Source organism: Ammodytes marinus (assembly GCF_949987685.1).
Source record: "Ammodytes marinus genome assembly, chromosome: 5".
Taxonomy (NCBI): Eukaryota; Metazoa; Chordata; class Actinopteri; order Uranoscopiformes; family Ammodytidae; genus Ammodytes; species Ammodytes marinus.
Window position 1 is genome coordinate 33,233,105 of NC_137234.1, and position 16,806 is coordinate 33,249,910.

The 16,806-nt window shown below is 40.9% G+C and overlaps 1 protein-coding gene across 1 annotated transcript in view; it reads right to left on the reverse strand.

Moving 5' to 3' along the window:
* spire2 (spire-type actin nucleation factor 2) overlaps window positions 1-16,806 on the reverse strand; it is a gene marked incomplete at both ends in the record, with an annotated part of 52,877 nt that overhangs the window by 23,396 nt on the left and 12,675 nt on the right. Inside the window, 6 exons of the mRNA XM_080027744.1 lie at window positions 400-517; window positions 1,172-1,258; window positions 2,859-3,023; window positions 3,882-3,950; window positions 6,204-6,617; window positions 8,018-8,061. Coding sequence (XP_079883870.1) covers window positions 400-517; window positions 1,172-1,258; window positions 2,859-3,023; window positions 3,882-3,950; window positions 6,204-6,617; window positions 8,018-8,061 — 897 coding nt within the window. The remainder of the gene's footprint in view (window positions 1-399; window positions 518-1,171; window positions 1,259-2,858; window positions 3,024-3,881; window positions 3,951-6,203; window positions 6,618-8,017; window positions 8,062-16,806) is intronic.

Genomic DNA, 16,806 nt, shown 5'->3' on the forward strand with positions numbered 1-16,806 from the left:
ATTAAACTTTTGCCGTGGTCGGTCGGCAAAACAGAACATTCCACTTACTTGCTAATGAAAGATTTGAGTGCCGTCTTCCAAATCGTAAAGGGTCGAGGCCAAAGCAGTCTCAAACTCAAACAACATATCCGTAGCCATCTCTGTTGTTTACTATCACGTCTATCACTATCATCGAAACGTAGCTCAGGATTTCTTGACATATTTAATGAGCTTCAATGGAGAGTGTCCAGACCAAGAGGCGCAGCAAATTTAATTTGCCAGCGCCTAGTGGCAAGTTTGGATTTCCAGGCTAGCTTTAATATCTACTGTATATTGTAATTAAATGTGTTGGTGAGAGGCTTCCATAGTTCTATGTGTTAGGTAAAAGAGCGCGTCATGGTGAATGATTGTCCTCCTTACGTCTGCAGCTGTCGGTGACCACAGGCCGGAGCTTCCTCTCCTGTTTGATCTGAGCCAGGACCCTGTCATGGAGGCACTGCTCCTGAGGGGGGGCCGGGGGCAGGCTGCGCTCCCAAACCTAACGCAGGACAAGTCATTACAACACATCCACACACAGAGGTGACACGATATGGACATATTTTACTACTCTTTCCAAACCTAACTGGTGTTTTTTGATAGCTCGATGGTGTTTTGTGCCCCCAATTGGAAGGCCCCATCCCCTCACCTTAACCCTTACCTTAACCAGCGCTGCCTTGAAGGCCCCATCCCCTCACCTTAACCCTAACCCTTACCTTAACCAGCGCTGCCTTGAAGGCTCCATCCCCTCACCTTAACCCTAACCCTTACCTTAACCAGCGCTGCCTTGAAGGCTCCGTTGGGGGCACAAAACACCAAACACCTTCTTGATTTGTGTTAATAGTTTTAATAGCGTTTGGACCGTTTACTAGACAATAAGACTATCAAATGAAGCTTACATAAGGCTCAATAAGATACATTTATGGAGAAATCTACCATATAAGGCTATTCAATTTTATTCACAAAGATTATTCTATCTTTGTTTCTCAGACTGGTTGTCGCGTACAGTGTTCTAGTACTGCTCAAGTGGGATACACATTCAGCCTTGTTACAGAAGTTACTGCTACAGCTGTTTGAAGACGGGAACATACAAACATTGGATTGATCCAGTGAATCAACAGAGAGGCCTACAGTATGCCCTTTAAAAAGCACTCACCGGTTTAAGTGGAGGTCTTGACCTGATGAAATCCAGAATCATTTCATGGGCATTCCTTTTCACTGTGGTAGGAATGTCACCGCCCACCTGGGTACCACAAGAAACACAGAGCCATCTGTACCAATGAGTCTGTACGTCACACAGTAAGTTTTTTTTTTTTTTTTTTACATTTTAAAGCTTTATTAGGCAGTACAGAGATGCAATGGGAAGACAGAGAAAGAGGGGGATGACATGCAGTAAAGGTCCACAGGTCGGATTTGAACCCGCAACCACTGCAACGAAGGCCAGAGCCAATATGGTACGCGCTCTATCCACTACGCCACCAGAGCGCCCCAGGAGTTTTCTTAAACCAGAAGATTAAAAGCAGGCGTATTTCATTCTTAAGCCACACACACCATTGCCATAATATCACCTAATGAAGTTGCCATGGTAAACATGAACCTAGCCAGGCGAGACCAGCATTATCTCGTGCAAACTTCACATTTGCTGCTCTCTCCAAGATCAGTCTGGCACTTCTCCAATCTCCGTGGGGGAGGAGACTGGGTAATGTCACTCATAGGCCTTTCACACCAAAAAGAACCATGAGCCAGTTCCGGGCTGGTGCTGGGGCCAGTTCAAAACTGGTTACAGCCTTATCCCAGTTATGAACCGGTTGGTTTCACAACGACCAGAGCCAACCATGGAGCCGGCAAGAGAGCAACGTCATGACGTCACTGTAAACGGGTGTTTACGTCGCCCGACGCCGCTGCTCTTGTGGCTAACGCTAAAGCTACCGCTAGCTTTAAGCATAACAGCAGCGGCGAATACGTCTTATTTTTTACACGTGTTGGCTCTCACTTTGCAAACAGGACCCATACAGCGTATTTTCGCCGGTCAATTTGATCGGTACGTTCGGTAATTATGTTTACGTCTCGTAGTAGCGGTGTTTTTAGATATGACGGGCATGAGGTTTGAGTTGCTCTGGTTTGGTCTGGTTGGTCAGGATAATCCCTCCCCCGGCCGCTGGCGCAGGCAGTTCTTACCTCAAGCCCAGCTCAATCCTGGGGTTGGAGTTGAACCGGTTTTTACCGGTAGAAATCTGTTCGAGCAAGAACCAATGAATATACCGCAGCCCCAGACTGACTACTGAAGGGAAAATGAAATTTGAGCGTAAGTAGGTAGGCGTGCGGAGCCAGGCTAACTCCTGTCTGCCTTCAAAGTCTTTGAGCCAAGTGGAGATGAAACATATGCAAAGGCTTATTAGGAAGGTTAAGGACTAGAGAGAAAGATTACATGACATTTCTTTGTCTTTCTCTTATATCTGACCTGGTTTGATTCCGTTGTCTCCAGCAGTTAAAACCTCTCCTGACATTTCAACTACTTTTAAAGTGCTTCTTCTACATCTGACATTTCCACTGCGCTCAGTCCACTGACCATGTCCTTTGAAATTGTGGGCGTACACATTGACATTTCGCGTGCTATCATGTCTTCATTATCAAACGATATGTAATGCTTGTTTTTGAAATTTTGTAAGCGAAGTCAGGGGCCGCTTGTGTTGCAGTGGTTAGAGCGCATGTCATTCCCATCCCTGCCCCCATCTCATTTCTGTCTCTCCAAAACTATCTAATAAAGAATAAAAAAGTGGAAAATTCCCCCCAAAAAGTAATCTTAAAAAAAAAAAGTAAAAAAAGAATTTTGGACTCCTCACCACGACTTTGCGCAGCTGGTGCTTGCGCGCCCGTATGTCCTGCATGAGCATCTCAAAGGGCGTGAGGCTGAACTCTGTGGGCAGGGAGTTGAAGGGATGCTCCTGGACCTTCTTCAGCTTCACACCCTGACGCAGCTCCTTCATCAGGGCCACCCACAGACGAGCCTGCCATGCAGACACAACCACCTCTGCATTGGTCAACAAATACAGGTGAAACTCGAAAAATTTGAATATCGTGCAAAAGTTCATTTATTTCAGTAATTCAACTTAAAAAGGTAAAACTAATATACATGTATTATATAGACTCATTACATGCAAAGTCAGATATTTCAAGCCTTTATTTGTTATAATTTTGATTATTACGGCTTACAGCTTATGAAAACCCCAAATTCAAAAAAGTATAATCATCCATATGTACTCAGTACTTGGTTTGGGCCCCTTTTGCATGAATACTTGCCTCAATTCCAATTCCTTTTCCATGAAATTCTAATAATATGAGTTTCAGCTGTAGACTCAGGGACAACTTCTTTCCCAAAGCTGTCACTATATTGAACTCCAATTTGCACTGATACAACTGCACTGACGCACATACTACCACTGACCACTGCACCACCTGACATATCCCCTCTATCGTTCTATGTTTTTCTTGTCTGTTTGTGGTTCTTGAGTGAGTATTTAAACTTGTTTCATTGTGATAACTGATGCACTTTTAAGGAGCTGCTCTCTGTATTTTATTGCACCTTGTATAATGACAATTAAAGCTTTCTATTCTATTTTCTAACAACACCACTACCACCACAGCCTTCTCCTGTCAAACACTATCAAAGTCAAAATGATTTCTATAGCACATTTAAAAAAGAAAACATCAGTTGACCTAAGTGCTGTACAAGAAACAATACAAAGTAACATATAAGGTACATGAAAAAAAAAGTTAGGAGTGTCAAAGTCTCGACTTGTATATTACATATTATGTACAGTATTGCACTGTCTCACTGCTGTGCCCCCTCTCTCCTCTCCTCTCACCCAGTCTGTGTGTTTCAATGCGTCTAGCTGCGCTGTAGATTTGTCTTCCGTCGTGATCTTCTTCAGCATCTGTGCAACGAAAAACAAAAAGCCAGGGACTAATGTTTCTTTCAGGGAATAGGAGGATGACACTTTGAAATGCATTCAAAAGGATTGTTGCTATCAGACTGGATTTGCCCAGAGACATGTGGCCCATTGTAGTCAGGGCCGCCCATAAGGGGTAGAAAGTGGGAAAGTTTTCTAGGGCCCAGCCACCAGGGGGCGGGGGGGGGGGGCAGAGGAATTTTTTTAATAAAAAATGTATTAACCGATTATTTCTATTAGCCCACCCTAATCTAACTGGCTAGAACCTGCCCCGTGTACAGGTATGTGTTTATGTAGGAATTAGCGCATCATGCACATTGATACAAGTTCAGTATTAGTAAAGGGAGCCCATTGACTGGACCTTTTCAGGGGCCCAGTCATTTGTCTGGGCAGGCCTGATTGTAGTCCAGTGCAAGATGGTAGGTAAAGCACAAGGAAGTGGAGTTATCACTTTCCTTAGAGTAGAGCTCGCAGTATGAAGTACTTAAAGAGTCAATTTTACACACCTGTGAACTTGTGCCAGAAATTCAGAAACCGTAAAAAAAAAAAGTCCAGTGGCCAGACCCTTGTTTAGTTTGCACAGAAAAGGGAGTAGGCCTACTTTTGGAGAAATGGTGAGAGACAGTTTTAGAAATAGCTAATGCTATTTGAAAACTTCAAGACTGCATTACCAGAGAAGATGGGGACATTCCTAAATGAGCAAAAAAGTGACTTCATTGTCTATAGCAGCTGTCTTGGCAGATTCATTCATACACATTCAAAAATAAGACCCATGATTGAATTAATGGGAATAATCCTTTAAAGTCAGTGTCATCTATATGATAACTGAAAGAGTAACTGAATTAATGTGGAATGTTGGTTGCACCGTTGAAAGGAAAACTGGATACATTTTATAATAACTAATTCTGGAATTGTGTTGTGCCACATCTGGTAATCCATTTGCTAACTAACACAGTCCCTGTGTTCCCGATTGCATACTCTTTCTTTTTTCTATTCTACATACTACATCCGATGATAAAAATACTCTAGTTAGGATGCATTAGGCATACTATTGGGACATACTTTTACTTGTTTATTTCATCATAACATGGCTCCTTGATCTTGCCTCTTGCTTTTATATCCATCTCATCCCCGTTTGTTTTCATATGGAGGCTCCGTCGATGTAACATCACTTCAGGTTCGCACTGGATTGTGGGTCTGGGTCAGAATCGCCCAAATAGGATTCTGTTTAACACAAAATGTTTTGGCCGGATGTACTAGACATCCGGGTCTTTCTAACCATCCTAAATCTGGCCACAAGAATGGGGACATACTAAATCTTTTTTCTACCGTACTAAATAGTAGAAAGTATGCGATTCGGAAGGCATGGAGTGACTACATTCTGCTAAGGGGAGGACCGCTGCAGTGACAAGATTAAAGGTAAAGCCCTGGAAGGAAACTGGTGGAGGCAGCATCTTCACTTATCTGCTCTGTGGCACGTAAACCAGATTATTAATGGTACACACATCTCAAATGGTGTAGAAGCAATGAAAGTCCAGTGGAATAAACAAAGCAGGTCTGCAGCAGCCAATGACATAATAACTGCCAGTGACGTAATACATTTTCAGTTTTTAATGTAATAAAAGCCATTAATGTAGTAACTTGCCAACAACTTTAAACAATTTCTCAACCAATTTTGCTCCATAATGTAATAAGTTATTGGCCTACATTGTTGTAGCAACTCTGGAGAACAGTTGTTGTCAAAATCACGTTTTGCTGAAAGAAAATTCCATTGTAAATACACAGCCTAGGCTCTGTAAACTGGTATGTAAACAAAGGGGGGGGGGGGCTACCATAGCTAGCAACATGCCCCTTTACAGAGTGTGGCTGTGGATAAACACTAGATTTCCTTTCAGTGCACACACACAGTACAGGCAGGTAGTGGATCGTGAGGAGATAAAGTAAAGTATTCACTGATTTTGAAGAAGCTTTCTCCTGAACCTCTGACTCCACCTTTAAACCAACTGCTTTGTTTATTAAGGTATCTGATTAGCTATGGTGTTGGGTTTCAGTCATTAAAGGCACCCTGTGGAGTTTTTAACCACTAGTAGTGCTGTAGGGTTATTACTTAAATCAACCGTTATAACATTATTGGCTGCAACAAGGTAATTTGTTCCTGTTTGTTCACTAAATGATTTCAGATAACATTGCTATTAAAGTGAACTAGTGTACCTTTTTTTTCTTACTACCCTAACGTACCTCCTTAGCATCTCTGATCTTGCAGAGGAAGGTCTGCAGCTCCAGGGTCTCCAGCAGCAGGGCCCTGCAGACGGCCTGGTAGTGCTCCGGGGCCAGGGCTGGGTTGGCCAGTCGAGACGCGCACAGGGCCATCACCTGGCGGAAGGTACACACAGGCCTTACTGCTCCTTCTTCCTGCTCAACCACCTCCTCCTCCTCCTCCTCCTCCTCCTCCTCCTCCTGGCCGCTGTAGCCCTCGTCTGTGGTGGGGTTTGGGGGTGTGGGTTGGTGGTCCCCCCCCTCTTGGCCCTGGTCCCCCCCTGCCGCCATGCGCTCGATGAGGCGCTCCAGCTGGGGACTCAGCTCCCGCTCCTCGCTCTCCTTCAGGCCCCAGTCCAGAGCACGGTAGATGGCCACACCCAGAGACTGCACCAGCTGGAGAAACAACATCAAGGTTAATAGTATAAGGAAGGAGATTTTTTAAGATTATTTTCAGGGCATTTTTTTCTTTATTAGACAGTTGTGGAGACAGAGAGGCAGAGAACGACCCGGGCGACGAGGACTGAGCCTCTATGGGAAAAAGGAAATCCATATTAAGACCAGCCTACTGTATGTAACAACATAAAGAACAAAACAAATAGGTCTAACAATAATAGCCTACTCAACTAGGATACACACATTCACTATCTGAGTTACAGTGATGGCAAATGTAGGGTCTGCTCACTAACTAAGCAGAGATTGTGTGCCCACTGGTTGCACATACAACACTTCTCCCTTACCTCCCCTGAACGGGTGCTAGAGAACGTTTCCATACAAACCAAACACAAACTATCCTCTTCATCTGATGAAGATTCCTCCTCCTGTCTCTTTCTCTTCTGTTTCTTCTTCCCCAGCTGGGGTGGAGTGCACTTGGGTGCAGTAGCCTTGGCAACTGGTCTAGTTTGGGATGCACTGGGTCGTTTTGATTTTGTGGCCCTTTTTCTCTTTTGCATGCTAGCTGACTTTCCTGCTCTATTCTCTCCTTCTCTGGAGTGTCAGTGAGGATACAGCTTGACATTTTCTTTTCTTATTGGGTTCCTTTCCTGGCTGCACCCTTTGGATAACATGTGACAACCAACCCCTCAAAAAATGTGACGACCAACCCCAACTGGAATTTATTGCTAGCATGAAGGCCAACAACCATCTGACAGCTAATTAGCTTGCTAAAACAATCTAAACTATAGCTTACCCTTCACACTTTTTTAGGGTAACAAGTGTTTTGTTATAAACCCATTGTGTAAAAGCCTAGAAGAAAAATACTGAGGAGCTAAATATTTTCAATTTGACATGAAAAACACTAACAGTCGTTTCACCTCAAATTCAGCAGTCTAACTCCAAGGAAGACTATGTAGGTGACCTCTGATCCCAGTTGTGGATATTTACATACCAAAATGTAACAGACAGCACCTTCTGGTTCCGAGATATAACGATTGTGACAACCTACCCGTGTGACAAATTACCCCGTTCTCCCCTATATGTATCCTCATGAAACTTTGCCAGTTAATTACTTACAATAAAACAATAATTTGTTTGTATTCCAGAAATTGAAGTCAGTGATAGTTAAATTAGTTTAATTTTTACATCATATTGGATATATTTTTTTAACTAAAACACTGCTCCAAGTTGGACAATATGGGTTACCTAGACAACAAGATTGATCATTAGCAAATTATTTTTTGACATCTTGAGAACTCTTTGTGGTCTTGTAATAATAGATATTTTGAGGGATTTTTTTTTTTTTACAATGAAATTCATTATTCCGTTCACCACTTGAGCCAGTGAAGTGTCCGCCTCACCTGACGCTCAGCAGCAGCTGGAAGAGGAGGCCCGTCAGTCTCATCTGAAGACAGAGAAACAGACACACACTGTTTAAACCAAAAGGACCATTCTGAGTGATGATTAACTTTTAATTTCAAATGTACAGTGCCCCCCAAAAGTATTGGAAAAGTGAGGCCAATTCCTTTATTTTTGATGTAGACTGGAAAATGTAGGTTCGACACCAAAATATAAATATAAGACAATAGGTCAACATTTCAGCTTTCATTTCCATGTATTCACATCTGGATCTGATACACTGAGAAGATAGCATTATTTGTAAAGGAACACTTTTGGAGGGCACTGTATATGATGACACTTTCTACGTATATCTCTGCCAAACTTCTGTGCTCAATTCATTTCTTTCCAATTTCAGAAGAGCATAGGGCAACTTCTGAGCAATTCAAAATGCAAAGTGACTTTCTGTGAAATGTTTTAATTGCATTCGATGAAGTTTTTTGTTGTTGTTGCAAAAATAGCACGCTGGCTAAACATAAACATACACAGAAAAGACAATATCTGTAAAGAATTCATAAAAGGAGTAATATAGAACACACACCTACAATGGGGGGAGTCAGGTCAGGTTAAGGCGATGATTGAAAGTGCTTGAACTTGCCATTTCTACATTAAGCATTGCAACAAAGCTTTTTTTAATATGTATATTTAAATATGTCTTTGCTTTCTGTATATAGCCTAACTATTTATCGCCTTTATCGCCTTTTTTATATCCTTACTTTTACCTGCTATATTTTCTTTATATCACTGTGGAGATTGCCCTGCACAGTTCTGCTGTATTTTGAGAACAGGTTTTAATTGGGAGGTTTGATCTGGATCATCAGCGTCCCACTTCATATGTTCCTGGATTTTGTTAAAAATGTCTTGAACGACTCATTTTCTTATAAGTTTCATGTTCGTATGGATGTGATTCTTTAAGGAAAAACACCACAAGGAGACAAAACAGGTACTAATTATAGATTCATTGAAAAATATAATGTTTCAAACAAACAACAGATGTCCATTTCAGAAGTAAGAGACTCCTTGTAAATTTGATTGGTCACTTATTTTGTGAGAGATGATGCAGACCTACATTTTTTTTTTTAATAATCCAGGTGAAAAAGACACTTAGTACATTCAACCTTTTAATGACAAGACAAAAAAAACAACCTACCATACCATAAATAATAGTAATATAAATTGCTGCTTTATAATATTATTTTCCCCAAAAGACATTACTAATGTGTTCATAGGGGCAGCCTGAAACCAAATTCTGGAACGCTTCCATATTGAACCGGGTAATTAATCAGCAAGCTGTTTGAAGAAAACCTGATATGTGTGTGACTAACGGTCAAGCTGTGGACTCTATAGCAATAATAAAAACTACTCAAATCTGTCACTCTGTGTATCCCGCCATCATAACTTTGGGTCGTAGCAGCCAGGTTTGGCGTGCCTGTGTGCCTGTGTGTGTGTGAGCCTGTGTGTGTGTGTGTGTGTGCCTGTGGGGGGGGGGGGGGGGGGGGAGTAAAAAGGCTCTTTCTCCCATCTCAGATATCAGTAATGTCACCCGAGAGGCCTGAAACTCCTGGATCAGCAGCTCTCACTGCAGAGAAACAGGAGAATGGGCAGACAAGGGGAGGGAGGGAGAGAGAGAGAGGGAGAGAGGGAGAGAGAGAGAGAGAACATGGGGAAACATCAGGGAGAAGAGATAGATCAAAGGAGTGAGACATAACGCAGAAGATGGGAGGAATGGATGAGAATGGATGGAGGTCAGCCTGCAACAGCATCCTCCCCTGTCAACAACAGCTGTATGAGAGTATATGGAGTCAACCTCAGACATACAGAGAGACACTCTGTTCCCCCATGCCAACAAAAGGCAGCACCTGACACTAACAGATCCTATTATGATGTGTCCCTCCCCCAGAGGAATGGGATAAAATGAACCACCACAAACCTGTCAGACAGGTTCAAATAATACCCCAGCCGAGGTCACACTCTGTAACCAAGAGCCCGCTTCCCACAGTCACCAGTCAGTACACACAAAAGAGGAGAAGAGTCTGCACCAAGCCCCTCAAGCTTTAGATCTTGGAAAACACAATGACCCAGTTCTCCATATGGACAGTTTGAGGATACTGGCAGATTACCTTTAGGCCAAGATCCACTTAGAATGGATTGTGCGCACTTATAGCTCCATAACTTGCGGTGAAAGAGCATCCGCAATCTGCCCTGTTTTAGCACCGTATCCACATCTGTATACGGTATACTAATTATATGCAGGCGGCGCTAACACGCCTACAAAGTATGGCAGCTGGGTGCAGTTTGTCCTTTGGCGTTGGTGTGTGACCTCCCAGTGTTTCAGGTGGGACCGTTACTGTGCGCTTTTACACACGGGCCGTGGATGGTTCATCAAGACGATGGGCCAGGATTTGATGGTGATGAATGTTCTATTATCTGCCTCACATCTACACAGGTCTGCTGTTACACACAGACCACAGGTCTACACGCTGACATTGTTTTTAATGAAGCAGCAACAATTAAATAATCCTGAGCTCCTTCAGAACTGTTTTTTCTTCTTCTTTTTCCCTTTTTGGAAATCATATAATTTACACAACCCACTCCCCTCCTGCCCGTACATTTCCCCCGTTATATTCCTCAATATAAATTTAATATACTGTAATTTAAAGATCATAAGCTATAAGAGGGCGGCGGAGGGACAAAGAGAGAGAGAGAGAGAGAGTGAAATAATGTTGCTTTAGTACAGGGGTGTCCAAACTTTTTTCACTGAGGGCCACATACAGAAAAATCTACGAAGGGCCGGGCCACTTTGCAAAAATAACACATTTATCAGGACATGTAGCTGCTCTGATGTTTAGTTTCATAGTAAATTGTAATCCTTCTTCACGGCAATACTTTCCTTGCAAATTAAACAGACACACTTCCCCTCAGAGCCGGCCCAAGCCTTCATGGGGCCCTAAGCAGAATTTGCCCCTCTCCAATGTTAGGGCTGACCAAATCATTGACTATTGTTAAATGCCATTCAGACACCCAGTGTTTTCTGCTATTGCCTCCAATGTCGAGCTGGGTGAAAATAGTAGCCAGTCGAGATCCCGACCCTCCTAGGGGGGTCCGGGGGTATGCCCGGGGGTATGATTTAGAAGCTATTGAAGAAGGAAACATGGATTTTGCACAAAAAATGAAAAATAAATTAAAATAGCCATATATTATATTTTTAAAATCGGCCGCGCGCCGCAGTTGGCCCGCGGGCCATAGTTTGGACACCCCTGCTTTAGTACAATCCTCTTGAAGGCGGTAATTTGCACCACTATAACTGCCTATTGCAATAAGCACTGGTCTTTGAGGATTAGGTGCTATTTGCAACTAGAGTTATTAGGAAAGGCCTTTTTTGGACTGAATTTAATATTTCATAATTTACATACAAATGCAAATGGGACAGGCGCAGCGAGCGCTGTCTGCTTGGCAGTGCAATTTGATCGCAGTTTGCTTTTATTTCTCCCTCTGCGCATGCTCTGTGAATTGGATGTTATTTGTTTCTCTCATTTGCACAGGTATAGTGGCCGCAAAAGCAGCGCAATCCTTCAGTGGATCTGGCCCTTACTGTATTTCCAGTGTGCCATTGTTTTGGACCTAGAATCTTGCTAGCATAACATTAGCTTTGTTGCTTTGTGTATTTTTTGACAAATTGAAAAGAAATTCATGATATACAAAAATAACTGAATGAAATAATAAAAGTGGAAGAGTAGGACACATTTTCCAACAGAACATTTTCATTTGCAGCTGTCCCATGAAATTACCTTTATCTCTTAAAGGCCTACTTCACCGGTTGGAATATGAAGGTGTATTGAACTCGGAGATCCTATGAAGTATAAATGTGAATTTTTTTTTTTTTTTTTTTTTTTTTTTTTTTTTTTTTTTAAATCGGATCATCCTAGCCTGAGAAAAGGCAGAAAGAGTGTTTTATGGTCTCACTGTCTAACCCTAAATTTCTCTTTCTGTGACATCACCGAAAGAGAAATGTAGGGTTAGACAGTGAGACCATAAAACACTCTTTCTGCCTTTTCTCAGGCTAGGATGATCCGATTTAAAAAAAATAAAAATTCACATTTATACTTCATAGGATCTCCGAGTTCAATACACCTTCATATTCCAACCGGTGAAGTAGGCCTTCAAGTACACGTGTCAGGTATTGTAGGGTGCAGCACTTACACCTTAACCTACAAGTCAAAGATGACCTTTGCATTTTTTTTCTGCAGTAAAAGCACCATGAGTGCATTTACTCCAGCAGAGCAATCACCTATGGAAATCAAACCCACACAAATATCAGTGTCTTTGTATATTTGGAGGTCATTTGAAAAAAACAAAAGAAAAATGTAGAGTTGCATGTTATTTGACCTGCCTGCCTATGCATCAACGTTCTACTCTTAATTATCAGCAGACTAATGTGTGTGTGACGTCGCAGATCAAATTTTCAAACGATGCATGGTCAGGGAGCCCAACACTGCTTTCTGTCTTTTATCTTGAAAGAAGCGGTTGACATTTGGGCGACGCAGGCTTTTTTTATCTGACAGAAGGAGCGACACGTATCTAGACTTTGAACACTCAGTGCCTCACTGACTGTCCAACAATGTGTTTCAGCATTCTACAAACAGAAACCACGAGGACCTTCATTTAAAAAACTGAAGACTTACTGCTTATCTAGAGTCTAGAGTCCTGAGTATTGTTCAGAGATTATGGACGCAGCTCAGTTGATGCAAGAGGAAGATATCCAGAGTTGAATAGATTGACAAATCAATAGCCTTTTAGCACCACAAAACGGAGCCCTTTGGAATTATGGGACACTGCAGCTGCAGTGAGCACAATCACTTTTTACGAGTGACAACAAGATTTCCATTAGACCCACATAGTGATAAATCCATTAAAGGTTCAGTGAGCGGAATGGTCAGTTTAGCTGACTTCCTGTCAGTTACTGCAGTCAGCAGTCCCCTCCCTTGTCCCTACGTCACCACATTAATGCACTGCGGTCTTCAAGCAGCGAGTTATCTAGCATCATCTCAGATCTGTAAGTGTGATAAAACATGATAAAAACCATCAAAACAGACATTGGGAAGGATTTTTACCTGCTCCGCAATTGTAGGCGCGTGCACCGGCAGTGAGACGGGTGCCGGTTTGTAGCGTTCTCTCTTCTGATTGGTTATCAGTAGTGGGATCCCAGAAAAGTTTCTTTGCCGATTACATGCAGAGCGAGTGACAGAGATCGGCTTTATGAAACACCCACACTATATAAGTGATCACTGTATGAATAAAGAGCGATTCAACACTTATATTAACATAAATAAATCGCTTACTTCACCTTTAACGCTGGTGAAGGTAACGGGTTAGAGTGATTCTGACTGGCATCAGGACAAGCCTGCCATGGGACAGGACCATTTGGGCTGGGGACAAAGCTCAATCCCTTTTTTAAGCTACAGGCAACAATGTGTCTGTAACTGACTATTCATTGAAAGCTTTTAAAGCACTGAAAGAGGATGAAACAGATTTGGGATCTCCTTTACGTATTCTTTAACCAGAAGATTATTTTGATTTATGAATTTCTTCAGATTTGTTGATTTTTATAGGAAATCTAAAATCCCTACACATGAGCGCCCACCAGAAAAAGCTATGTTTTAAATAGATCATCATTCCACTCATTCATCATGTATGTATGTATGTGTATATATATATATATATACAGTCCCCTCCAATAGTATTGGAACAGTGAGGCCAATTCCTTTATTTTTGCTGTAGACTGGAAACATTTGGGTTTGACACCAAAAGATAAATATGAGACAATAGCTCAACATTTCAGCTTTCATTTCCAGGTATTCACATCAGGATCCGATACACAACGGAGAAGATATAATTGTTTGAAACGGAACACCACATTTTTAGGCAAGCAAAAGTATTGGAACAGATAGACTTTAAATAAATTAAAGTGAATAAACCGTAATATTTTGTCGCAAATACTTTGCTTGCATTAACTGCATCAAGCCTGTGACCCATTGACATCACAAAACGTTTGCATTCTTCTTTTGTGATGCTTTTCCAGGCTTTCACCGCAGCCTCATTCAGTTGCTGTTTGTTTTGGGGGGTTACACCCTTAGGTCTCCTCTTTAGCAGGTAAAATGCATGCTCTATACTAGGGTTTAAGTCTGGAGATTGACTTGGCCAGTCCAACACTTTCCATTTCTTGCCCCTGATGAACTCCTTTGTTGTTTTTGCAGTTTTTTTGGATCATTATCTTGCTGCATGATGGAGCATCTTCCAATCAGTTTGGTTGCATCTTTCTTTAAATTGGCAGACCGAATGTTTCTGTAGACTTCTAAGTTCATTTTGCTGTTGCCATCATGTGTTACTGTGTTGTTGTCAAGATGAACCTTTACCATTAGTGATGGAAAGGCTAAAGTTTGGAGAAAGAAAGGATCTGCTCATGATCCCAAACATACAAGTTCATCTGTGAAACACGGTGGAGGCAATGTCATGGCTTGGGCTTGCATGGCTTCTTCTGGGACGGGCTCATTATTCTTCATTGATGATGTAACACATGATGGCAACAGCAAAATGAACTCAGAAGTTTACAGAAACATTTTGTCTGAAAATTTAAGGAGAGATGCAACCAAACTGATTGGAAGATCCCCCATCATGCAGCAAGATAATGATCCAAAACACAACAAAGGAGTTAATCAGGGGCAAGAAGTGGAAGGTTTTAGACTGGCTAAGTCAATCTCCAGACTTAAACGCCATAGAGCAAGCATTTTACCTGCTAAAGAGGAGACTTAAGAGAGTAACCCCCTAACACAAACAGCAACTGAATGAGGCTGCGTTGAAAGCCTGTAAAAGCATCACAAAAGAAGAATGCAAACGTTTTGTGATGTCAATGGGTCACATGCTTGATGCAGTTAATGCAAGCAAAGTATTTGCGACAAAATATTACGGTTTATTCACTTTAATTTATTTAAAGTCTATCTGTTCCAATACTTCTGCTCGCCTAAAAATGTGGTGTTCCTTTACAAATAATGATATCTTCTAAGTTGTGTATCAGATCCAGATGTAAATACCTGGAAATGAAAGCTGAAATGTTGAGCTATTGTCTCATATTCATCTTTTGGTGTCAAACCCAAATGTTTCCAGTCTACAGCAAAAATAAAGGAATTGGCCTCACTGTTCCGATACTTATGGAGGGGACTGTATGTGTGTATATATATATATATATATATATATATATATATATATATATATATATATATATATATATATACATACCTTCCTTACTCAGTTAAGATAAGATAACACACAGAAATGTGTCTTGCATGGAAAGCTCCAACAATTAAAATGGCAACATGAGAAAAAACAAAAAAGTGTAACAACCTAATTAAAAACATCAATAATATAATATGATTGAGGCCCAGCCCTGTAAGAGTAGTCCTAGTACTCATAAATATACGGAGGGAACACAGAGCAATGCACACTGTTGCTGGGTGGTGATGATTTTATATATATATATATATATATATATATATATATATATATATATATATATATATATATATATATATATATATATATATATATATATATATATATATATATATATATATATATATATATATATATATATATATATATATATATATATATATATATATATACACTGTATATATATATATATATATATATATATATATATATATATATATATATATATATATATATATATATATATATATATATATATATATATATATATATATATATATATAAAATATATATATATATATATAAAATCATCACCACCCAACAACAGTGTGCATTGCTCTGTGTTCCCTCCGTATATTTATGAGTACATATATATATTATGAGTACATATACATTTATGAGTATATATATATATATATATATATATATATAAAATATATATATATATATATAAAATCATCACCACCCAACAACAGTGTGCATTGCTCTGTGTTCCCTCCGTATATTTATGAGTACTAGGACTACTCTTACAGGGCTGGGCCTCAATCATATTATATTATTGATGTTTTTAATTAGGTTGTTACACTTTTTTGTTTTTTCTCATGTTGCCATTTTAATTGTTGGAGCTTTCCATGCAAGACACATTTCTGTGTGTTATCTTATCTTAACTGAGTAAGGAAGGTGCACCAGATGGCAGTTGGCTCCTGAACACATCGAGGTGGGAAAACCTCATTTGTGTTACAGTATGGCAGTTTCAGGTCAGAGTCATACAGTACTTTACATTAAGTTACACGTCATTTAGCAGACTTACAACTGGAGCACACATTCATACACCGATAGCAGCAGCAGCTACCACGCAGGGTGCAAGCTAACTATCAGGAGACATTTAGGGTTCAGTGTCTCTTTGCCCAGGGACACTTGGACATGTGGTGGGGAGACGGGGGATCGAACCACCGACCCTGCAGTTGCGGGTCGACCACCCTACACACTGAGCTACATCCCCTATGCCAGTTAGTCACTATAGCAGCTGAGGACACCAATGTCAGTAAACTGCGCACACACACACACTCCTACCTGTCATGTTTTTTAAATGTAGATTTACAGGAAATAGAAAGTCATTTCCAGACTGCCAAGGCTACCTACCTGCTTTGAATACTAATGTGACAATATCCTGTATATTTAATATCCTCCAGGCTGGAGCAGCACATAAACCCACCAGCACTCAGTTAGGTGAAGATGAAGCCCC